The following is a 23,753-nucleotide window of genomic DNA, read 5'->3' as shown; positions in this document are numbered from 1 at the left end:
ACTATATTCTAACCCCTCTCCTACAGTTTTGACTAACAACTTATATTCTGAACCCTTTGATTTGCATCGTGGAACTCGCCAAGGCTGCCCTCTCAGCCCCCTTCTTTTTGTTTTGGCCATTGAGCCCCTGGCTCTGGCCATAAGATCTAACAACTCTATATCGGGCATAGTAAGAGGGGGTATAGAACACAAAGTATCGCTCTATGCCGACAATCTCCTCCTATATTTGTCCCACGCAGATATGACGATCCCCTTAACACTTAATCTGCTACAGCAGTTTGGTAAGATATCAGGTTATAAGCTGAATCTACATAAAAGTGAGGTGCACTTTACCCACCTTGGAATCACAGTGACAAAGAATTTCCCAGATCTCCATAAACATAACTTAGGAAAACTGCTAATACAAACTAAACAGGATGTGGCTAATTGGTCTCCCATCTTCTTGTCACTTATCGGCAGAGTCAACACCATAAAAATGTCTGTACTCCCAAAGTACTTATACATGTTTCAGTGTTTACCTGTGTTTGTTCCCTGTGCATTTTTTAAAGAGTTAGATTCGGCAATATCATCATATGTCTGGAATGGCAAACGGCCACGTCTGCGTACAAATCACCTCCAAAAACCTAAACAGGAAGGAGGTATGGCTTTGCCAAATTTTCGACACTATTTTTGGGCATCCAATCTGCATTGTATGTCTTACTGGACATATCACCATTTAGACAGTAAGTGTCCTACCTGGTTGAAGATGGAGACGATTTAAAGTGGTACATCGTGCCCATCTATCTAAATCCAAATTAGCTAAAATATATCCCCAAGTGTGGAGATCTTTCCTGACATTTTTTGACAAACCTTCCACACAGGTGAACGAATAGATGCTGAATTTATGTTCTGACTCTTGACACATACTCCATATGGCCTGATCATGCTGCTTCTGGTCAATTTGTTTTATTTTATTTTTTATTTTATTTTATTTATAACATAATTTGAACATCAGATTACCTTTGTTATCTAATTGCTTAACTGTTTGAGTGACAGCTAGGGGGAAGGGATTGCCGGGTGTGGGGTGGGTAAAATGTTCTGTTCATGTAAATTTGTGAAAATGTCAAAATTCAATAAGAATAACTTTGAAGAAGAAAACCTTCTGGTCAGATGTACAAGCTGCCACTATGAGTATATTAGTATTTGATACTGAGATGGCATGTCTCCTTCTCTACCTGGATATCAGACACAAATTGTCAGTGTAGCAAGCAAGATGTCAAGATAAGTTTTCCACCTTTAACCGATAGATAAATATAGTGTGCACAGGATGTGTAATAAAGAACAAATTACTCAATTTAAGATTACAGAATGTATGTTTAAAGGATAATGCACAATACGAGATATGTTCCAGCTGATTTGAGGAGCCTTTGAGCAATTTAAGTGTTCTAGGCCTCAAATCTAAACCACTGCTGCTTCAATATTCAGGCTATATTTGTGGGTTTTTCTTTAATATGTCTCATGTCAATTCCCCAACTTTATGAAAGAGCAATATTGAATCGCTTAAGAATTCTTTCTGGTTCAGCACTTAAAGCCAGTGCAATGCCAAAATGAAACTCATTCAGTGACTATTTTCTGAATGCACAAATCTCAGAAGACAATCTGCAAATGTTTTTTTTCAATCAAATAACTGCCTGTACATATCTGTTGCTGTACATATGAACTGATGAGTTTCTATTCTTTGTTGAATAAAATATGAATAGAAGTATAAATAGTACGAAAGGTAGCCTATAACTTGACACAGTTCAGCATATTTGAGTATGGTGGTGTATTTGCCTCCAAATTTAATGCATTGTATAGTTATTGTTATTGGTGTTAAAGTAAAATAAATGTAATAAAATATAAATATTGCTTTTACTAGTTTTAATATCTACCATTTCGCTTTCCTATTGCTCCGTCCGCTCTCTTTCTCTGTCGCGCTCTCTTTCTTTCCTTCAGTACACACTGACAGACACACACGCATTCACAGATATTATGGGCGTGAATTTCCAGCCTCCAGCTCCTCCACCCTGAACGCAACCTCCTAAAATAGCAGTGCGACTTCGGGAAGCCTCAGGAAAAAATGGCTGAAGTTGTTTCACCAATAACTCGGCAAGTAACTAAAGAAAACCAGGAAGCTTGGGCCTCATCTGTTGATATTCGTCTTGAAGACGTGGAGGACTGTTTAATTTACGACCGACATGGAGCCTCTTTTCCTTTCAAGAGTTTATATCAAGACAGGAAATCGGTCATAATTTTCGTGCGGGTATGAGAAACACTTTGTTTGGCTTAACCTTGCAGATCATGAGTCACAGGCTGAGCTGCCTGAAGCTGCATTCGTTAAATGGGAGGCTCGATTTTTATAGATTTGGCCCCAAATAGGGCATCAAAGTAGGCAACAGGTGAGCTTCAGCATGTCTGGACAGATGCCTCAACACCATCACAAGCTATGATGGAAAAGCAAGTATGGAGAGATCATGTCTATAGGTGAACACAGAGGGCTAAACGTTAAATAGTTGCAAGATTAGAGTTGTAAAATGTAACGTATTTTGTCATTATATAGCCTGTTGATGTATAATTGTTTTATTTATGTCCCTGCAGAATTTCCTGTGCTACAGCTGTAAAGAATATGTGGATGACTTGAGTAAAATCCCCAGAGAAGCCCTGGAGGTAAGTAATAATCCTGGGCTATGAATGCACCGGAGGTTAGCACATCAAGTAGCATTGTTGCTAATTTGCTGCCGTGGAATGTAAATAAATACAGACTTAAGTATTGTAGGCTTGTTAAGTACAGATGTGAAATACTTTTACTTCACCTGAGTAACTTCCGTTCATGAAAATGCTATTCCTAAATCTCAGGGGCAAATACTGTTCTCTTTACTTGATCACATCCGTCTGACAGTTCTTTTCAGATAACAATTTTTCATACACTTACTTTCCAGTGAAAACCATTGAACTCCCATTGAGTTTGCTTATTAATAAGATTTCTTTCCTATAAGCTGAAGGATTAAGTGTTCCTTTATGGATGGAGACAATTTTCCCACTTCTAAACCAAATTACTATATTAAAAACCTGGAAAAACCATAGTCACATACCTGTAAACAGTGTTGTATTTCGAGAGATAGGATTTTAATAAGATGCATCGCTGTAGATTAAACTACCTAACAGTATATAAAGTAGTTAAAATAGATCTTAACTTACACAACTAGGGTGCAGCAATACATTGCAACAAAACCCATTGGTGCAGCTGTCAAATTAATTACAAAAAAACATCAGAGCAAAACCCTGAGAGCAACCATTTTTCTGCATGAGTACTTTTACTTTGAAATCTTTAAGTACATTTTGCTGATAATGTTTAATTACTTTTAACCAGTTATGGTTTTGAATAGAAGACTTGAACTTGTAAGGGAGTATTTTCATAGTGTGGTGTTGATCTGAATGATTCTTCTGCAAATTGGACACTGATATCAGAGAAATCAACACGGTGATATCTTGGATAAGTGTGATTCTACCATTGACAATGAAAAATAAGAAATGTCATGCTCTTTGTTGCAGGATGCTGAAATTAGACTGGTGGTGATAGGTCAGTCTGCTCATCATCATATAGAGGTAATGATTTTTCTGTTGTTACGCATAATTGTTGTACTTACAGCTGTGCCTATTATGCTGATTTAGCTTTCTATGTCGTCTAGTCATTCTGCTCCCTGACGGGTTATCCTCATGACATATACGTGGACCCAGAGAGGTGCATTTATCAGAAGCTTGGTATGAAGAGCGAGGAGGTGTTTAAAGACTCAGGTAATGCAACAGCAGTATGAGGGTATAAAAACACAGCATATTGTGAGATGATAAATACTGAGGAATTGTATCTCTCTTTTTTTTTAGCCAACCCTAGTCCCCATGTCAAGTCTGGTTTGTTAATGGGACAAATGAAGAGTATATGGAGGGCCATGACAAGCCCTTTATTTGACTTCCAGGGTGACCTACATCAGCAGGGTGGAGCCATCATTGCAGGGCCTGGTAAGCTTCCTCTCTCTCCTCTTCGCTCTCTCTGCCTCTATCTCGTCATATCTGTATCTTTCCCCCTCACTCTTTCTTCTCTCCGCAGGCTCTCAAGTTCATTTTTCCCATTTTGACACAAACCGCCTGGACCACATGCCCATTAACTGGCTCCTGCAGCTCGCCGGAGTTCAACAGTCTCTGGACTTCAGCGATAAGCCAAAGATCATTCATGTGTAGCCAGCTGAGGCCTGAAAGTGTACTTCAACCCATATCAATGTTATTATCATATATACAGGGATGTACAAGTCCCTTGCTTAGTTACAACATTATTGTGCACTGACAAAAACAACAATAAGAGTTTTAAGCTAATACATTCTCTGTGGTATGGAAGCCCTTAGAGGACATGCATTCATACATTATATTTACTCAGTTTTCCCGTGGAAACAAGTTATTTCTGGTCATTTTCTCGAGATCTCTTATCACATTATCACAAGATAACAACGCGGCACCACCATAACGTCAGATGATCATAACTCGTATCCCCAGGGTTGTAAAAGCACTAAACGAACATAGAAATAGGCTTAAAGGTATAATAAGTAGGATTGTCATAGAAAATTGAAATATAGACTTTTACAAATACAATATGACATAAATCATCACTTATGGGCCTCTAAACATGAGCGTGTGTGCAGACCCTTGTGAGACCCTTCCCTTTGCATCTATTCTGTTGCTTTCCTTTGCACAGGACGTTTTCAGGAGGTGCGCTGTTGTGGTTCCCTGAGCCAATCACAGCGTATAGGTGAGTGTGTGAGTGGTTCAAATTGGCAACTGGGCCCCAATAAGACCGGTGAACATGGCGAAAGAGCGATGCAGAGTTGGCCTTCTTTCTGTTGGACAGGTAGGTGCCTCAAACCGGGTAGGACAAGCTAACCGGCGGTTAGCGCAAAGGTACCCGTTGGTTAGCATGCTAGCGCAACAGTAGCCAGTGGTTAGCAAGCTCTTGCAAAGGTAACCATGATGCTGTCTGTGTTAGTTCAGCGGGGTGGGCGTGTTCTCGCACGAGAGAGTGAGAGTGAGCGTCTGTTGACGAAGAGCCCAGGAGGAGGGGCCCAGTTTGAATGTGTACTTGACAAAATGCAAGGAAAAATCCTACTTTTTATACCTTTAACTTACCTCATTAGTGTGGGCAATGACAGCTTGTCATGTGCTGGTCTGTAATAGCACATAGCCTATTGTTTTGTTTTATAGATTGCCGGAAAATCCCGTTATCACAAGAAAACAAGCTTTGTTATCTCGAGATAATGGGCCAAATAATTCTGTTAAAATGGGAAAACCAGATTTGTTTTCCCGAGAAAACGACGAGAAATAACTTGTTTTACTCGAGTAAATAAAATGTATGGATGCATGTCTTCCATACTGGGCAGGGCTTCCGTATTGTGGTCTACTGTTTGAACTACTACTGGGGAATGAATGCATTAGACATTTTTGTCTAGTTTGTTTTTCTACATTTTCTACCTTTTCTGCCCAAGTCATTATACATTATACTGTATGACAATCTCTTGTGTTATTATGTCATGTATACTTTGTGTGATTGCTATTTATAAATAACACCTGGCTTACTGCTGTAAAGGATTGTCTTCATAAAGTCTTTTAAAAACCCTGTTTCCTCAGTGGTTATTATACTGTAAATAAATGTATTGTTATTTCTTGGCTGCCTTTTTCTTGTGTTATGACCCCTCACACACACACCGCATAATGCATGGACATAGCACATCTTATCCAAAGACAATCTATCTAGTCAGCGGCTTGGACTCCATCCACAACATGTTATCTAGGCCTATACACAGCTGCTGAAATTGAACAGTGAAGGGTGGGCACTGGACATCTAATCCTGATACGTCACATGCAGGGGATTCAGAATGCAGAAACCTGCCCCTGCTCATAGACGTCACCACCACCAGAGAGGCTGGAGCAGGCAACTGTACCTCGGTTGACACATATACAACAAACACAGACCATCAGCAGCGCAGGAGCAAGACATGCCGTAATAATACGGCAACAAAACAGGGACAAGACGCCGCACTGAGGAGCCGTGGTGGTCTGTTGCAGCAGCAGTTGAGGAATGTGCACCGTGCAGCCCCTGAGGAGAAAATGAAGCGCAAGAGCGAGAGGAGACGAGCCGAGTCGAGGAAAAAACGCTGTGCAGCTCACAACAGCTCGGAGGCGGCGCCAAACTCCGATATTTACATTGAGATAACAGGTAAGCGGGTCTGCAGAACGAACCCTGTCAACTTTAAGCCCAGTTGGCAAATATGCGCAGAAGCTGTCAGCTGGCTGCGCATGCACCGAACTGCGTTTTAAAGGATCAGGGTGTGTGAAAAGGTTATGTTTTTTCAGGTTTTGACCTAATATGGCCGCATGAGGAGAACGTCGTTCTCTTTATTTCCAATGCAATGGTTTGCCCAGATTTATCTCCCTAATTTATGTACAAAATGAACAGTATTAATATTTCAGCTTTGCTCAAATATTTTTTCAAAGGCAAGAAATTACACCAGAACTTCGCTTTGTTTGCTCCATCCTGTTCTGTGGGTTATGTTTGAGTTATAGATGTGTAAAAAAAGATGAAGTGAAGAATAAATGCTATAAATATCATTGTCAGTCCACTGTCAGTCTAGTCCAAAGCTAATTTTCCTGGTTCTTGTCCCTACGCAGCTCAAATCTGAGAGAGGGAGGTTCGTCCAAGTGGTAATCATGAATTTGATTGGCTGCAAGATCGTCCTAGCAACCGCTTGGGCAACGTTCCCAGGGCCTATCACGTGTCTTATGTAGAGAACTTTAAACTGAAATGGGCGCGGTAGAGCTTGACAGACAGGAACATCCTCCAATCATGTCGCGTTGTGTATCTCTCGCAGCCAATAGTGACCCGCGGAACAGCGTAGGGGAGGAGTCAGGTGGAGAACATTTTTAGCAGAGTGCGCACTTGCACTGGAAACTCTCCTTCCCTCTCCGAGTGCCAACTTTCTTGTCTTGAAGAGATAAATCAGGCTTGAAGGACGTTTTTTATTACTTTAAAGTTTAAAGTTGTCGCTCTTAACTTACTTTTTAAATCTTTTTGCACTCTACCAGTTTAAGTTTAACTGAGTATGAGCATGTCCTCGTGAAGAAAAACAAGCTCGTGCGTTTCTCTGCAAATCGTCATGTTCAGAACTGTGGGCAAGATGACTGCGGACGATCTTTCGTCAAGATGTATTGAGTTTGTCAAAGGTAAGTTGCTAGAAAATATTATTATATGTAGTTGTAGACAAAGATGAGCAGATATGAGAGGAAAGAGAGACAACAGAAGTGTGTTTGCATGACAAAAACAATTAACTGCCACTCTGTTTGTCGCCCTACCCCCCCCTCCTCCCTCCTCCAGATCAACTATATTTCGCCATACTAAAGCAGAAGATCAAGACTACAGCTGAAAGACACTGTTTCTGCATAGATGAAGAGCTGGCATATGAGAAGTAAGTTGTCCTCCTCGTCCAATCTTTTCATTTTAAATGAACTTGGTTTTAAGGTTATTACTGTGATTTGTGATTTGCCCCCTTGCCGTTGCACATCCTCGAGTGCCACCATAAAAGACACTTTAAACCGGCACACAATGCGTGCAGCTTGTGATATCACTGCAGTCTTCTTAAGCTGTGTGAGCATGCTACATGATATATTCTTATTGCAATGAGCCTGGCTTTGATTGCAAAAGCACCTCAACATATTCAGAAAATATAGGAGATGATAAAGTATTTTGATGCACTGTTTTAAATAAAGAAATAACCCATTCTACTATTTGAAAAAACTCAATAATCACTACATTTAAAATATAAGCAAAACCAATAAAAGCTCCTTTCCACTGCCTAAGTTGCAGTCTCAGAGTTTAAAGCAGGGGGCCTGTGTGTTTTAATGGACTGCTTTTATATTGGCTCAGGACAGAACAAGACTGACCTTTTAGAGCCAAAGACATGTCGGCTTTGCAGCTTTTTGTCCTGTTCTGACCTACCCCTCCAGCATCAAATGCTTCCAGATTTAGTTGTTACTCTGTCAGTGTTTTTACTGTTTCAGTCTGATGTAGCTGAATCTATCTACTGAAACGTCCCCAGAGACCCTGGCTGGATGCATAAATAGGCACTCTGACACTCTTTCTTCTTCTTTTATTCCCTCCCTCCCTCTCTTTCTCTTTCTCTCTCTCTCTCCCTCTCTCTCACAGCTTCTATGCGGACTTTGGTCCCCTCAACCTGGCCATGTTTTATCGCTTCTGTTGCAAGCTGACAAAGAAGCTCAAGGTAAAGGCAACCACTGGTCTTAATTGCACTTCCTGGACGAGAGAATGGGAAGCAGAACCAGGGTTAATCAATAGCTAGTTATGCATGCAGTAAGTAGGCTAGACAATGTTTCGTTAGAGTTGTTTGCATGCTAATTAACAATAATTAGCACCCTTTTGCGGTTAAATCCAAGTCCCTAAAAACTGGTTTGGTCATTCTGGAAAACTCTGTTCCACTTTGTCGAGTCTGTACGTCAGTTTAAGCACATGATGTGATCTTTAAGACAGATTCAGGAAGCTGAAGTTGTTAAACTTTTTTTATACAGCAAATTTGTTCATTTGCATTCACCCCACCACACATGCAGCCACCTTGGAATAAAGTCATTATTTCTTTCATAAGTTGTCCATAAAGGAATTTACATTTTTATCTTTACAGTGTAATATTATCTGTTTAAAAGTGAAATACATAAATTATGATTTAATAATTTTTCTTTTAATGCCTTCACAGTCCATAACGCTCTCAAGAAAAAAGATCATATTTTATACCTGTGGAGATCAGAAGAAACAAGCCAATGCTGCCTACCTTATCGGCTCATATGCAGTAAGTGCTGCACAGATGCAGATTTTACATATGTATTTACGTATTTTCCATACAGCTTGTGAGATTGTATCGTCATGTAACAACAGATGTGCTAACTGATTTGATGTTTGTATTGAAAGGTAATGAATCTAAACATGATGCCAGAGGAGGCCTACAGTCTGCTGGTGTCAAGGAATTCAACATATATTCCCTTCAGGTAACATTTCACCATTTCTGTATACATTTCATGTTTAACTTGGTTTTCATTCATTAAACTAAGAAAGGCAAATGGACTAGACAGTTTCAGGATGTACCATAGTTACATAGCATATTTTCCCTTTTCCCTATTTAAAAGAAGTAATTTTTTTTATTATAAACATAATGTTGTGATTTTAAATGCACTTTGCTTTTGGATGCAGACTGCAGTGTGAATAACCAATCAAAGTAATTGTCAGACTGTTCTGTTTAGCATTCTTGCTACACCAACACCCTACAACCCAACAAGCTATTGAGCATCTCATCTGGATTATGCATCTGTTTTAAAATTGGTAAAGAAGACAAAAGAAAACATTACAAAAAAGGTTTATCTGCTATAGAAAATGTTTGAGAATAAAATGAGGCAAAGCAAAAACTTGTCTGTATACATCTTGTCACATGATGTGACCTTTTTAAAATGCTTCAGAGATTTACATTAAAACAATCATTATGGTAAATATGTTTGCGCACGTAATGTTTGGACTTAACTGCAACACATGTAAAGATACAAGATCACTCGAAGAGGAGTAAGGCCCGTTTAGTTTTACTGCAACTATAAATTGTTGAAGTAAAAGAAGAGTTGAGAAAAGATACAGAGCACTAGGAGAGGGGATGTATTTCAGTTCAGCTTATGTGAGATAACAGATTATATCTTTGCCAGAGAAATATTTCAGGCGAAATAAAGATTGTATGTTTTTCTGATGATGACTTTTGGACTATACTGTATATTTTCTCTTTCAGAGATGCTTCCTTTGGAACCTGCATGTACAATCTGAACATCCTGGACTGCCTTCACGCTGTTCACAAGGTACCTCATTATACGCCTTATTTATTTGTCATTCCTGCTGTGTCATGCTCCTAATGAAATTAACTCCATCTCACCCATCTACCAGGCTCTGCAGTACGGCTGGCTCGACTTCTCCAACTTTGATGTGGAAGAGTATGAGCACTATGAGCGGGCAGAAAATGGAGATTTGAACTGGATCATTCCAGGAAAGTTTCTTGCATTCAGTGGGCCTCACCCAAAAAGCAAAATAGAGAATGGTTAGTAATATAAACCTTTCTAATGTACCTCAAGAACAATGTCTGACCAACTTTTAACACCTTCTAAACATACAAAAAATCTATTTTCTCTTACTTAAGGGTATCCTTTGCACGCTCCTGAGGCCTACATCCCGTACTTCAGGAATCACAACATCACAGCTGTGGTCAGACTCAACAAGAAGATGTACGATGCCAGGCGGTTCACAGAGTCTGGCTTTGAGCATCACGATCTGTTCTTTGTGGACGGGAGTACGCCAAACGACTCCATCGTCAGGAAGTTCCTCAACATCTGTGAGAACGCAGAAGGAGCCATCGCTGTCCACTGCAAAGGTAAGATCTTAAACCAACATTCAAGCTGTTCTGGCTGAGTCTGCTCAGTGCAAGACACCCGTGCTGCACAAACTGTGTCCCATTTATTTATAAAATGTAATGCTTTTTTCCCCCCTTTAGCTGGCCTGGGGAGAACTGGCACCCTGATTGGCTGCTACATGATGAAACATTACCGCCTGACCGCTGCAGAGGTCATTGCCTGGATACGGATCTGCAGACCAGGCTCCATCATCGGACCTCAGCAGAACTTTGTTGAAGCGTAGGTTTTTACTAATGCAAGATTTTCAAAATGACACTAATTTTAAACTATTTCTCCATTATTACATGAGCATACACATAAGTTAAAGTTCAGACAATGACAAAAAAACCTTAGAAACACAGTGAATCTGTGGTTTAACCAGACATGATTGACAGTGTAGGCAGCCAATCGCAATAAATACCAACTGTCATTACATTTAAAGTGTTTTTCTAACCAGTGAGGAAGGACTTAAGAACTAAAAACATGTGGCTGACCGCATCAGGTCAGTGTGTGCTTTTGTGGGCCATGCGTTACAAGGACTGTCCTTATGAGGCCGATGACCACGTGTTTGATAGCATGTGTGCGCTGCGGAGGAGCAGCCCCGCCTACTCCCCGAACAAAGTATCCAGAGCCGTATAGACAGAGAGTCGCGTCAGTGGAGGTCCAATATGCTACATGATCTGCCATTGCGATGTCGCAACTTTCTCTCTCTCTAGGGCTGTGAAAGTACCGTCATTCAGTCAGTCACCTATAGACTCATGTGTAGGGCTGACCCCGGCGGTCAGCCAAAAATGTTGTGCATTGATGTTCTTAATGACCCCATCACTCATAGCAAGAAGGTGATTTAAGACATGGTGCTTCAGGGCCTTTAAAAATACTCTATAGAGGGTGTCATGTGAGCTGCTTAGAAACCTTAATAATGGTGGACGATGTTTGCATGATAAGTTTGGTTATTTTGTGTTTTGTTGTTTATTTTATAGAAAACAGAACAGCCTGTGGGCGGAGGGAGATATTTTCAGGGAGAAGATGCTTAACGAGCGAGAGAATGAAAAGATGGCTGTGACCAGGATCCTGTCCGGAGTGGACGACATAACCATCAACGGCAGCAACAAGAACAGAGCGTCCAAGAAGGAAGAGCTGGAACTGGTGAGCATTTCAATTCCACTCCTGCCACGCCTTTAAGTACAGCTGCATGATTTGTATTTAGTACTTCTGCAAGCTCTGCTTTTTCTATTCACTGCTTTGTGTTTTCCAGTACAACGACGAAGAGGAGAGAAACGGTCTCACACAGGGTGATAAGCTGCGAGCACTGAAAAGCAAAAGGCAGGCCAGATCGTCCTCAGGTTCTCTATCGTAAGTACTCAAACTGTCTGCAACTCTCATCATGCTTAATGCTAACGTGTTGTAGTACTGTAAAATGTGGGTCATTACACATACAGAGGTGTTTTTCAAATCATAAATGACTTATGCTTTGAAAAATTAGAGATTTGATAATAACCAGGAAGTGACCTTGTAGGATTTATTTGTTACATTTATCATTTTCATTAGATGAGCTTCTCCTTTCATCAGTATTTATTCAGGGTAGTCAGCTGTCCTCATGGCTTATCTTTCCTTTCACATATTTGGCATTTTCATCCTAATATCATAATTTATCTCTGAGTTTAGGAACCAGGCAGTTTTCCTTTAAATATTTCAATGCTTCTGTTTTTCTGTCCCCTTCTGGTTCTTTAAATGCCATCACATGCAGATCAAGGGTAACACAGGTTTTCATCCCATCTTCATCTACAGTCAGTATGCGATGAGAATGAACAATAAGTAAAGGAAGAAGAAGTAGGTCAAATACTGAGAGAGAGTGACAAACTTGTTTGGAAGGCTTGAGTAGAGTTACCTGACACACAATCTTCAAGAACAAAAAAAGGCGGGCTGGATTTAAAAAGGCACAAAGGATATGGAAGTTAAAGATATAGGCGCTGGTTTGGCTCAGTTGGTAGAGCGGGCGCCCCATGTACAGAGGCTGTAGTCCTCATCGCACTGATCGCAGGTTCGACTCCCTGTCGGCCGATCATTCGGTGCATGTCATCCCCCGCTCTCTACTCCCAACATTTCCTGTCTATCTTCAGCTGTCCTATAAAGTTAAAAGCCAAAAAAATAATAATCTTAAAAAAAAAAGAAGGTATAATCTAAATTTGTTTTACTGCAGGATTGCTAATATGGACATTTTCTTCTATATTAAAAACTTGGCAATCTTAGATTTGAGGGGGAAAAGATAAAAAGGCCAAATAAATATAGACTTCGCTTGTCAGTAGATTATCACGTCACAATGTCCTTGAGTTAATTGGGACTGAGCAAAATATGTGAACTGAATTTTCTTGAACACATCTTGAGTAGCATTTTCAGATCTAAAATAAATAGTATGAGACTATGCACGTATATTACAGGGCCAGTTAGCCAATTTTCAACCTCAGTCCTCTCATGCTATTATGGGGAGCTAATGCCATTATCGTAGGGAAAAAATGCTATTTCGCTCGGTGCCTTTGAAGGACACTATCTGCTTCTCCAATGGGCCCAGGAAAACCTCCGCCAGACTACGAAAAAAGCGTCACCTGGCGGAGGCCAGGGAGCTTGCTACACTACACTTCCTCAATCTAGGACGTTCTTCTCCGATCTCATGTCTCGTTCAAAATCGTCAGGTTTGAAATGTAGACTGCAGAATATTTTTTTAGATGATCCGCCGGTATATTCTCGTCGTATTTCGAATTCTGTACCGCTCTGAGCCATTGCCTACAGCGATCAATGTCCTTGACTGGAAAACAGTAGTATTCACTCCAGCGTCTCTCGCTGGGCCGGTCCTTGCAGAGGGAGGGGCTCAATGCACGCTGGGTGTTGTAGGAATGTAAAATGGGCGAAACCACGAGCTGTTTGTACAACAGCTATGGCGCCAATTTCAAATATTATCAGCTTTGACTGACAGGGGCTTTTTCCAGGGGTGAATTGCTGCTTTAAAAATGCTGCAGACTACAACTACCATAGCACCTCATGCAAAGCTCCGTACTTGAGAATGATCAAAAAGTTTTGCATTCCACTTAAAGTTCAAAAGCCCCAGAGCTGATACATCAGTAATGTCTGAGCATGTAAATCAGTGGTTAAACACAAAACAGGCAAGGTCTCTGTCTCTGTGAGGATAGAGTTGCATTGTCAGTGCTTAACAGTCGGTGAAATCTGAAGCAAATCTTCTTGGAAAGAACACATTTAATTCCAGTTTAGTTGCCAAAAACAGTCATGGCAGCATGTTGCTGCAAACAGATCATGCCTTTGCAGTTTGGATTTTTGTTCTTTAGTGGAACAAGTAACGAGTAATGCTGCACCACTGTAACATGAGATAAGCAGGGTCTCTTTGCTTCCCTGTTGTTTATGGTAATAAATCCACCTCCTTTGTGCCCATGTAAATCCGGCTGTGGAAGGTTGTGTGTCAGCAGGGCTGAGGATGGTTGACCGGCCTCTGCCAAATGTATCCATATGGCTTTGGCTTTTGTTGTCCCATGTCAGGCAGGTGGTAGTGTTCTGCTGCAGCCTCATGGGCACGGCGTGGCCGATGTGTTGCCTGCCGTTCAAAAGATAGCAGAGAGAGGCAGACAGAGAGAGAGAGAGAGAGAGGGGGAGAGGATGTGAGGTTTTGTATGATGGAGGTAAGTGCACATCACTTCCTTTCTAGCTGACATCCTCTTCCTGTAGAAATGGTTGCTATGCCAGAGAACGGTATGGCTGACTTGAAGTTTTCTTTCTTTTCTTTCTTTCCGTGGATGACTATGGTGTGAAGTGGACATGCACTTAATGGATGCAATACATTTGACCCGCTCTTCATTATCTGCCTCTCATGGACACATCGAGCTGTTCTGCTTTGATATCCAGGCTTATCTGAGATATCCTCTGAGTTACAGTGAAGCTCTCGAGTTGAGCCTGCTGTATTTGCACCAATTATTCAACTAATCACGGCTTCACGTTAGATCTGGATTAGTTGAATTTAATATTTTAAGTGCTTGGCTTGCACTACTGACTTTGCGCCTATTAAGAAAAAAACGTTAGTTCGTGAAACTTCGACATTGTTCTATAAAGTCGCTCAGCTGCCTGTTCAACCACTTCAGCTGTAGGTGTTTTTTAGAAATCGCCAATTGTTCTCTATGAGTTAAACTTGAACACCTCCTGATCCTCACTCCAATACGAATGACTATAAAGCATTATATGCGAGCGTCTGAGGAGGTAGGTATTGGGATGAAATGGGTTCTTCTCTGTTCTAAGGAGCGAGTTGAGACAGAAGGGAGATTTGCCGGCACTTCAGGCCATATGCCCTACCTCTAAGATCCAGCTGAACTTCACCATCTGGCGCCACTGTTACTTTTATTATATAATCCCGTAGAGCATGTTGAAATCCAGCTACGATAGCATAGAAAAAGAAGTGTCTTCATCTCTTATGCCTTTTCATGCATGGCAACAGGCATGAAACCCTTTGACATGCACGCATGGACATGCCTCTATGTTTGATCTATGTTTGTGTCTAACATGTTATTGATGTTGGGCTGGGTTCATTGTCGATTGCCTGTTGTTTTTCCATTGCTTTTGTGACTGGATCAGTGTACACATACCTTCTGAGCTCAGTTTAGTCCTTCAGCTGTAGGTCTCTAACAGCTTTGTTTAAACAATCTGTTGAGGTGGAACCAAACTTGGTAAAGGACACTAAATTATTAGCTTTGGCAGGCTTGTATCAACCACAACACAGATTTAGCTATTGAAGTATATTTTGGCTGAAATAACAGTCTTTACATGATTTTTAAGGCTGCCTTTTTAATCTAATGCATTCAGTGTCCGTTGGTAAACACGATATTTTTAATTTGTTTTAAATATTGTTTTTATCAGGTTTCTCATAATATCAATTTTAATTTAAGTATCAGCTGTTTTTTGACTCATGTATATTATTAGCCTTTTTAGAAACTCGTGTATATAAATATATACTTCAAAACTCCGCATCGGCTCTAAGTATAGAGCAAAGTGCTAACACATCAGAGCAAGTGAAGGACAAAAACTTGCTGACTGGCGCTCTATGAAAGGTATTTCATCTAATCCAGTCCCAGTGGAAAAGCAGAACATCAGAGGCTTTGTGTCCTGCCTGGACGTCTCTTGTCTCTCCTTCCTTTGTTTCCCCTTTTTTCCGTTTGCTCTTGTTGTTGGATTTGTCCTCCTTTCAGATGGCTGGTAGCCATGCTGCTCTCCTCCCTGTGTAGCCTTGCCCTGTGGTGGATTGTGTATGGCTTCCCTTCTTCCATCCTGCATTTCTGTATAGACGGGTTAGGATTTCTATGAGTTCTACCGCCCGTCAGCCCCCCAAAAACCTGTCCTGCCCCCCTTCTGGAGCTCTAACTGAGAATGCTGTAAGTGAGCCCCAAGTCTTTTTGTTTTTTTTTTATCCCCGACCCAAATCAGAAATTTGTTAAGACTCATCACCTCTTGTTACGTTGTCCTTTCTGCAAGCACAGTAAACTTAAAGCTGATGAGCAGAGCTAGCTTCTTAAATACCCTAGGCTTGTCCATATCTCCATTTTATGTACACGTTGATTTTTGTCCCATCATCCTGTCTCCTTTAAACCTCATGCTTTGCTGGTGATTATGTTGACCGCAGTTCAATTGTTTGAATGAAATCCTACGAGAGTGTTACCCCTTCTTGATAAAACTAAAAGGCAAATCAAGTCCCCTTTCCACTTAGTGCCATCATGTGGCTTCTACTGGTAACATTCACTAATCCTACCAGGCTGCTGAAGCTGCAATAATCTCTGCACAAGACTAACACCACCAGATTTCTATAACCCATCTCCATACAGCCTCTGCCTCTACTCTGTCCTCTCACCTTTCTCTCAGATCTATCACACTGTAAAGCTCCATCACATTTCTTACTGTCTTGTTACTTGTGTTTTCACAGACAAGAGGAGAATAAGATTCACACCAGGTCATCTTCACAGTCTCTAAGGTTTGTAGTTTATGCACAACATGTAAACCTCGACTCTGACATTCAACATGACTCAGGCTTATTCATGACTTCTGTCTCCTCTGCAGCGCCGTCATCCTGCAGTCCAGTGTTCAGGGCTGTAAGGCCGGCATCACCCCCCTGGCTCTGTCTGACCGCTCAGACAGCAGGAAGAGGAGCAGGGCCTCCCTGCCAGCCAGAGGAGTAGGAGGAAGGTCAGTGGCTGGATTACACCCTCCATACTCATTTATGACTGAACACTTTCATAAAAACATTCTGTTCTTTTATTAGAAAGAGGAAAAAATATATAAAAACTTAACTGAGCTTGAACTGCATTTGTTGATGAAGGCCTTGATAAAGCTGTAAATCCCAGAAACAATACATGAACTGTTTTGATGTGTTTTATGTGAAGATGACACAGCAGTGAAGCAACCAAGAGGCTATAGCCACTCATGGATCCTTGTGGGGTTAATTAACAGCTTCCCTTCTCTCTGCCAGCTCCCTCTGCCACACCAGACTGGTCAGGTCTCTAGGAAACTTGCATGTAGTGGCTGGCGACAGAGACCCAATGTGTGGTGAGCCATGTGGCAGCCACAGAGACACAGCCAGTGCCACAGTCAACACAGGTCCTCTCATCAACTTAAACATGGCACAGGTCCACCTGCAGGCAAGCTCCCCCAGACCCCCTCTGAGCCATATGGAGACCTGAGCTGCATTTGCACACAAACACATTTTGATAACTGTTCAGTTCTCTATGAAGAGATGATCTCTATGCTGTCTGAACAGTGAGTCATATTTTTCCCTCAGTTCTGGCAGCATACAGATGATCAGATCTTTGTTAAAGATGACTTCATTGGTGTCTTTGTAAATCCAGTCAAACTCCAGAGGCTCAGCTCTCTCCTCCTTTCTCCTTTAATGCTGAACATAATCACTTTAAGTCCCTAGGCTGGGATGCATCAACAAGGATTAAATGTTTAAATTAAATGGCATTTTATTCACAAATACATTGAAGTGAGATGTATTATGTTAGGAGTTGGCAAGATTCAATTTTAATCTGTTTTGATCTGACAGTTTATACATGTCTGCAGGGCAGGGTTTTTGAGGTTATTGGGAGACAAAAATAGTCCCTTCATGAAACATAAGAATCGGACTAAAGTGGCCTCTTCACTTTAATTTATTTTATTAGATTTCTTTATAGAAAATAGAAATTAAATTTTCTTTTATATTCTTATATAGTTTAATACTTTGTAATCAGGTTAAGTTTTATTCTAACAAGGATTACATCAAACTTGACCAATTTATTTACCCATTATATTTACCTTCTCTCTATTGTCTGTGATTTAAAATTATGCCATCATGGTGCACCCCAGCCACAGTTTTCCTTCACTCTTGTTTTAAAATTAGATACAGACCGTCTGACATTGTCCAGAACTAACAGTTATCAAATCTGAGCCTACTTATACACCACTGTGAAATGAAATGTTTCCCTCAGTGTCCCTGCTATGTCTTTCAATATCTTTCCTTGCATGTTTCCTAAGAACAGAGGGTTTCTGGGTATGACTGGCTATAGCTTCTCTGGGTCTGCTGCAGCTCACTGTGTCTCCTGCCTCTGGCCTGTCCTCTTCACTTTGTACCAATGTCTGCATCCTTTACTCGTGCTTATCCGTTCTGTTTTTATCTCCCGTTTCCTTCCCTTTTATATTTCTAACATGCAACAGACACGCTGTCTCCAGAGGACGTAAAGCTCGCAGCTCTTTGCAATCTATTCGATTTTCCAGGCTATGGTATCTATTCACTTTCTCTTGCATTTGCAGATTTTTAAAATTATCAATACTATCAAATTATCCAAGTATTAGCATTGGACAATGACATGATTCAATTTTGATTGGTTAATAGAAAAGTGCAATGTTTATCAATCTCTTCATGAATGCTGACATTGTGTTTTTCTTTATAGTCACTCCATACCCAAGGCTAGAGCACCCATACTTCGGTGAGCCTGAGGATCTGGAAATCTGGAGGAACTTTACATGAAATCCATCTTCTATACAGCTGTTCAACAGATTTTTAAATTTGAGAAAATGTTGGAACACATTTTAACCAACATAACGTGACATGTAAATCATTTATGAATCGTTTGATTACAAGTTATTTTACTCGTAAGGCACTTTGGTTTTTATATTTTTAAAGAAGCATCATGAAACTGTTTTAAACATTGCCTGGTTGTTCCTACTTATCAAAGCATGCAGTAGCAAACATGAGCGGACCACAACTATCAGCATGTGAATCTGAGAGATCTTCTCCAAAATGGGCCTCCTGCAGCAGATATCCTGGTTTATAAGATGAGAGATTCACATTCAGTTTGAAAAATTTGAAGATGGATTTGGCCAGGAGTTAGGAATAAGAACCTGCTCTTGGTCTTCCATCAAGAGATACTGTGCACATTTGTACCTTCAAATATCTGGCTTGTCTTTTCTCATTTCCTTGTGAAGCTTTTCAGCTACTGTATTTCAAGACTGTAAATACGTCAACATTTGATATACTCAGTTTGTATTTTTTAAATATTTTGTACTACGTTTAAATCATGCTATGAAATATGCCAGTGGTCCTAACGGGGCCTTGTCTAAAGTCATGTTCATAATCCACTCAACACATTTGCTTAAAGCACATAGAAACAGACTTTTTAAATAAAATGTACTCTAAGAATGTATCTGGCTTTTATTCTTGCATCACATGCTTCAGGTACCCAAACGTGTAACACTGTTGAGTTGACCTGTGTGATAACAAGTTTATCAATGAACAAAACTATTGTTTTATGCCATGTGTTAGTGAGGACCTAACCTGTTGCCCAGCTGAATACAGTTGCATAAATACCTTTCAAATCTGGCAACACATGTCCAATTACCCAAACGTTTACTTGTTGTGTTCAAATCACAGTGATGGCTTTGGGTGGAAAATAAGATGTATATCTCCAAAATAAACTTGCAAAAGCATTTATTCTACAGGAGTCAAATGCTAAACAGTGTGCCTTTGGTGCAATAGAACAAAATAAATCAAGTACAATAAAACCCCAAACCTTAAGAACAGCAGAAACATGACCAGTGTTACTTTTTTTTTAGCAAGTGTCAAGTGCAACCAATATTCCCTGCAGGAGGTAAACTGAGTGAGTTCAGTTACATTCCTGCTGATAGTGCTGGGAAGTCGTCGGGGTCATCAGGGTTTGGAGCTGGATCATACTCCTGTTGGGATAACAACACATTTTAAACAAAAATAGAAAATCCTAATATTTAGACTGATTCCTGTTTCATTGACAGAATATATTGTTTTTAGCCGATTTGATTGCCAAATCAGGTTGGCGCATTGCCAGACTATTGATAACATACCCTCTCCAGTATGGGCTTCGGTCTCTCTGGGCGACTAGTTGGACCACCTCGCCCCCTTCCCCGACCCCCACGACTGGGACGTCCAAGACTGCCAAAATTGATGTCCAGAAGGGAGGTGATGTCATTCACAGACCTGCGGAGGAAGTTGCCATCATCTTCAATGTCCTCAGGAGTCCCTTTGACAATCTGAAGATTGGAGGCAAAGAGTTACACAAAACACAACATCTCCTGAAGTTACCATCTGATTGTTCTTCCTTATGAAAACCTATGAGTGCTTTGCATTCTTACCTCCAGGTGCTTTGACTGGTGGATGACCTTGGCTTTGGAGGGAATCTTGTCCTCTGCTTTGCGGATATTAAACTCTGCCTTGGGACGACTTATCTCCTGCATGGCCTTCCACTCGTCCAGGGTCATCTCCATGGCAACCTGAACCACCATCTCTCCATCTTCTTCTATCGCTCTGTCATGATCAAGGAGAAACTACACGTCAGTGACCTGTATTTGAACATTTCAATAAATTGTGGCAGGAGTGGGTGCATTAAATGTATCAAAAAGGGGCTTAAATCCTTTTATATTCCAATTTATATTTAATAAATTTCAACTACTTTACAAAACGTTACTTGTTGTGCTGCACTTATACACAACAGCAAATTATTTTGTGGGCCCTTCAAGAATTAACAAGTGTTATCTGTGCTGCATGTTATTCTTAGTTTAAATGAACAAAATACAAAAGTCTGTTAAGGCAGAGAGGCTAGATTTTCTGCTTCCATTTTTCAATCTATGCTAAACCACAAAGGCAAGATTTGGTATACAGGTTTATACTAACTCTTGACTGATAAATCTGCCTCTGAACAAGGTGATTTAGCACTGGTATCATGTTAAGACAGATGCTCATGTGTGCCACTCACTGATTCTCTTCTTCTGCAGGTATTTGGGGCTCCTCGGATTTGATTGGAGCATCAGAAGTCACTTCCATCAATTCACTTTACAAAAGAAACACGGACAGAAAGAAATCCAGCTTTCTTGTGTCAAAGTATAGATGTTGTCATTTCCACATTTGTAATCCAAGTTCACTTACCTTCCAGCTTCTTCAACACAGCCCCAGTTCCAGGGTCCCCTTCCTCCTCTCTTCTCCTCAGGAGAGATACCGCTGCAGTAAATGTTAGAAAAGCTGTCAATACACCATTGACAAAAAAAATTGGGGGCTTTTTGAAATTGGCAGCAACTTGTCAAAAATAAAAAGGGGCTTACGTTCCGTTGTGTCGATCATACTCCCTCTTGCCCCTCGGGTTGAAGTTGTCAGGATTCCTGTTGTTCCTTCCTCCACCTCTTGGTGCTCTCCTACCACTGAATCCCCCTCTACCCTGATTGTCTGGGTCTGCCTTATTGGAAGGCCTGAGGTCCAATGAGAATAAAACTCAATTATTACTGTGTTTTCTACATTTCAAACCCAGCTGATGGTGTATTGCTGTAGATAAGGGTCTCTTAATCGGGGGAAATTATTATTTGTTTTATTAAATTGGTGATGGAGCAGTATAACACAAGCATGGGCAGGCTTTAGAAAACATTTTTTTAAGTTTTAGAACTATGACAACATACCGTGAAACGGAAAATTCCGGTGGGTTGTCCCCTTGGTTGGCCCTACGATCCCCGAAGGCAGCCCTCTTAGTTCCCCTCTGGGCTTCCTCTCTGCAATCCCCGCTCTCTGTCACCTGTCCAGGACGTGCATGCTGCTGCTTACGGACTGAGGATAGAAAGTGTACTCAATTAAGACTAAATTAACACTTCATTCTTTAATACCACAAAAATTGTTTGCTAAATATTTAAATTGTCCTGCACTGTTTAAAGTTGCATTCCCAATTATAAAACTGTTTTCTGTATCTCATACTTACACTCTCTAAAATCGCCATCTAGATTCCAGTCAAAACACGTTTTACATTCACTGAATCAGTACATTTCTTGTTCTCCTTTCAGAATTGAATAAAATGCATTCAGATTCAGTTTAGCGTGTACAATAAAATAAGAAGAATGCCATTTGGCAATAGATAACCCCCACAGAGAACAGTGAGGAAAACCCACCCCAACAGCCTGCACATGTGCTCAGCAGCTTTGCTGACCTTGCACTACCAGCAGCTGACAAAGCGCAAGCAAACTGGCCATTCTTGGCTGGACTGTCCAGTCTAGAAATACTACCAGCTGCCAGAATCATTTCAGTTTGGGTTTTGCAATGACAAAGCAGCCAAGCTGTTAGCTTACCTGGGACTGGGTCTTGACCGTCCGACGCAACGGGGAGGCGTCGGTCCTTCTGGGATTCCTTCTGACCCGGTTTCTTCTGCTTGCCTTTCTTCTCCTCTCCATCTTTCTTCTTTTTCTTTTTGTCTTTCTCCGTTTCCACTTCGTTGATCAAGTCGAACGGGTCAGCATCATCATCCAGAAGATTCCCGAACCTGTTTGCCACAACGCAGCCATATGCGCCCGGCAGCATTTTAGCCTGTGTATGGTGAGGAAAAAAGTTCAAAGGCTGATTCACTCCTCAAGATGAAAACATTCCTTGCAGCAACCAAACAGCAAAAATAAAAGAAAAGCGCTGCTGACGTACTTTGCTGCCCCAGTGAACATCCATCAAACGCACATTGTCGAGTTTGTCGACAATTTTAAATGTTTGCACGTGTGGAGACAAGAGCCACCACGCCCCTGCGCTCATCAATTGGCTATTCGCTAATCAATATTCATTGCATAGACTAGGCTGAAGTCCTTTGCCAATGTTGGCGGATTATTCTCTGCTTAGTCAGGTCCTTCTGCTTAATTAGCGCTGGGGCTCTGATTCTTTTATTTATTACATATTTTGAAAAACCTAGCCTGTGACAATTTACACAACCTTTCACGATAGTGGCATAAAACCATTTAAGTTAAATGCATGACACCAGCAAACCAAAAATATACCACACAACATAGCCACCTGGTCAACTAGAAAAAGTTTCAGTTCACGTTAACGTTAACGTTAGGTATCTCTATTAATGTCTAACGGCCACCTAACGTTCGGTATCGATATTAGAATACATCGGCTAGCTAATATTAGGGACAATACAAACCTTAGCTAGTTGAAAAGTTGACAATGTGAGAATAAAATTACACAATAAAGCCGGCCAGGCACGCAAATAGTAAAGCACACAGTTTATGTCAGCCTAAGTTAAATCGATACAACTTTTAGGTCATTAGCTATGTGTGGTAGCTAATTAGCTATACGTTGCTAGTCCTAACAGCTAAGCTAGTCCAACATTCACTCAGCTAGTTACCGTTGACACAAACCATTAACAGTTTTTAGATATTTTTAACTAGCGTTATGTAAAATATCAATCAATCGTTAGCACTGTGCGTGATTGCCGTCTGGGCCGTTTTTTTCAAGACTTACAGTTTGTGAGCCTGGGTATCCGCAGCAGCTGTAGCGTGTGCTGGTAACAACCGATAACAAGTTGAAGGCAATCTTACCTCAGTGTGAGGTTAGGTAGCGTCAAGCAACGTTTTTCTACGACAGGAATAAGGGGGCGGGGGGGAAATCTGATTATTCCCCTCGTATACTCTTTTTTTAATGGTACAGCTACAACATTAAGATAAGATAAAATTATTGAAAAAAATATTTATTGATCCCCCATTCTTGTTACAACAGCTCAAAGTAATAATAATAACCTTTATTTGTAGAGCACTTTTCAAAATCGAAGTTACAAAGTGCTTTACAGAGGCAGCAAAGCAAAACAAACAGGTCATGAAGTAATACAGACAGGTCATAAAATCAAAGGCAGATATTAAAATAACAATTC

At 40.7% G+C, this 23,753-nt stretch overlaps 3 protein-coding genes across 7 annotated transcripts; 2 read left to right on the top strand and 1 right to left on the bottom strand.

Annotated features, from left to right (window-relative positions):
- Positions 1-2,087: 2,087 nt before the first annotated feature.
- On the top strand, positions 2,088-5,677 carry prxl2c (peroxiredoxin like 2C). Its single transcript, XM_069683324.1, has 6 exons — positions 2,088-2,281; positions 2,617-2,685; positions 3,571-3,624; positions 3,708-3,813; positions 3,901-4,035; positions 4,124-5,677. The coding sequence occupies exons 1-6, from the start codon at positions 2,099-2,101 to the stop codon at positions 4,252-4,254; spliced, it is 678 nt and encodes a 225-aa protein (XP_069539425.1). The 5' UTR covers positions 2,088-2,098; the 3' UTR covers positions 4,255-5,677.
- A 298-nt stretch (positions 5,678-5,975) lies between these two features.
- On the top strand, positions 5,976-19,260 carry cdc14b (cell division cycle 14B). Of its 5 annotated transcripts, none has more exons than XM_069682820.1 (16): positions 5,976-6,277; positions 7,433-7,523; positions 8,261-8,336; positions 8,823-8,915; positions 9,035-9,111; positions 9,891-9,957; positions 10,043-10,193; positions 10,293-10,523; positions 10,644-10,782; positions 11,523-11,688; positions 11,798-11,895; positions 16,511-16,558; positions 16,645-16,770; positions 17,054-17,222; positions 18,274-18,339; positions 18,510-19,260. In XM_069682820.1, exons 1-15 carry the CDS (start codon positions 6,169-6,171, stop codon positions 18,295-18,297), a joined length of 1,665 nt encoding a protein of 554 aa, XP_069538921.1. In that variant the 5' UTR covers positions 5,976-6,168; the 3' UTR covers positions 18,298-18,339; positions 18,510-19,260. The 5 variants fall into 5 exon arrangements, with proteins under 5 accessions (XP_069538921.1, XP_069538924.1, XP_069538922.1 ...); XM_069682822.1 differs by lacking the exon at positions 5,976-6,277 and adding an exon at positions 7,011-7,281; XM_069682823.1 differs by lacking the exon at positions 17,054-17,222.
- A 465-nt stretch (positions 19,261-19,725) lies between these two features.
- LOC138609778 (intracellular hyaluronan-binding protein 4-like) lies at positions 19,726-22,420 on the bottom strand. Its single transcript, XM_069682425.1, has 8 exons — positions 22,192-22,420; positions 21,535-21,616; positions 21,187-21,330; positions 21,014-21,085; positions 20,844-20,918; positions 20,224-20,395; positions 19,936-20,121; positions 19,726-19,791 (listed from the first exon to the last, which is right to left on the bottom strand). The coding sequence occupies exons 1-8, from the start codon at positions 22,418-22,420 to the stop codon at positions 19,726-19,728; spliced, it is 1,026 nt and encodes a 341-aa protein (XP_069538526.1).
- Between the last annotated feature and the right edge of the window lie 1,333 nt (positions 22,421-23,753).

This window comes from Semicossyphus pulcher, unplaced genomic scaffold (genome assembly GCF_022749685.1).
Source record: "Semicossyphus pulcher isolate SPU_LCO1_2020_fin unplaced genomic scaffold, fSemPul1.0.p SCAF_6, whole genome shotgun sequence".
Classification (NCBI taxonomy): domain Eukaryota; kingdom Metazoa; phylum Chordata; class Actinopteri; order Labriformes; family Labridae; genus Semicossyphus; species Semicossyphus pulcher.
This window is presented reverse-complemented; position numbering and strand designations above follow the sequence as displayed.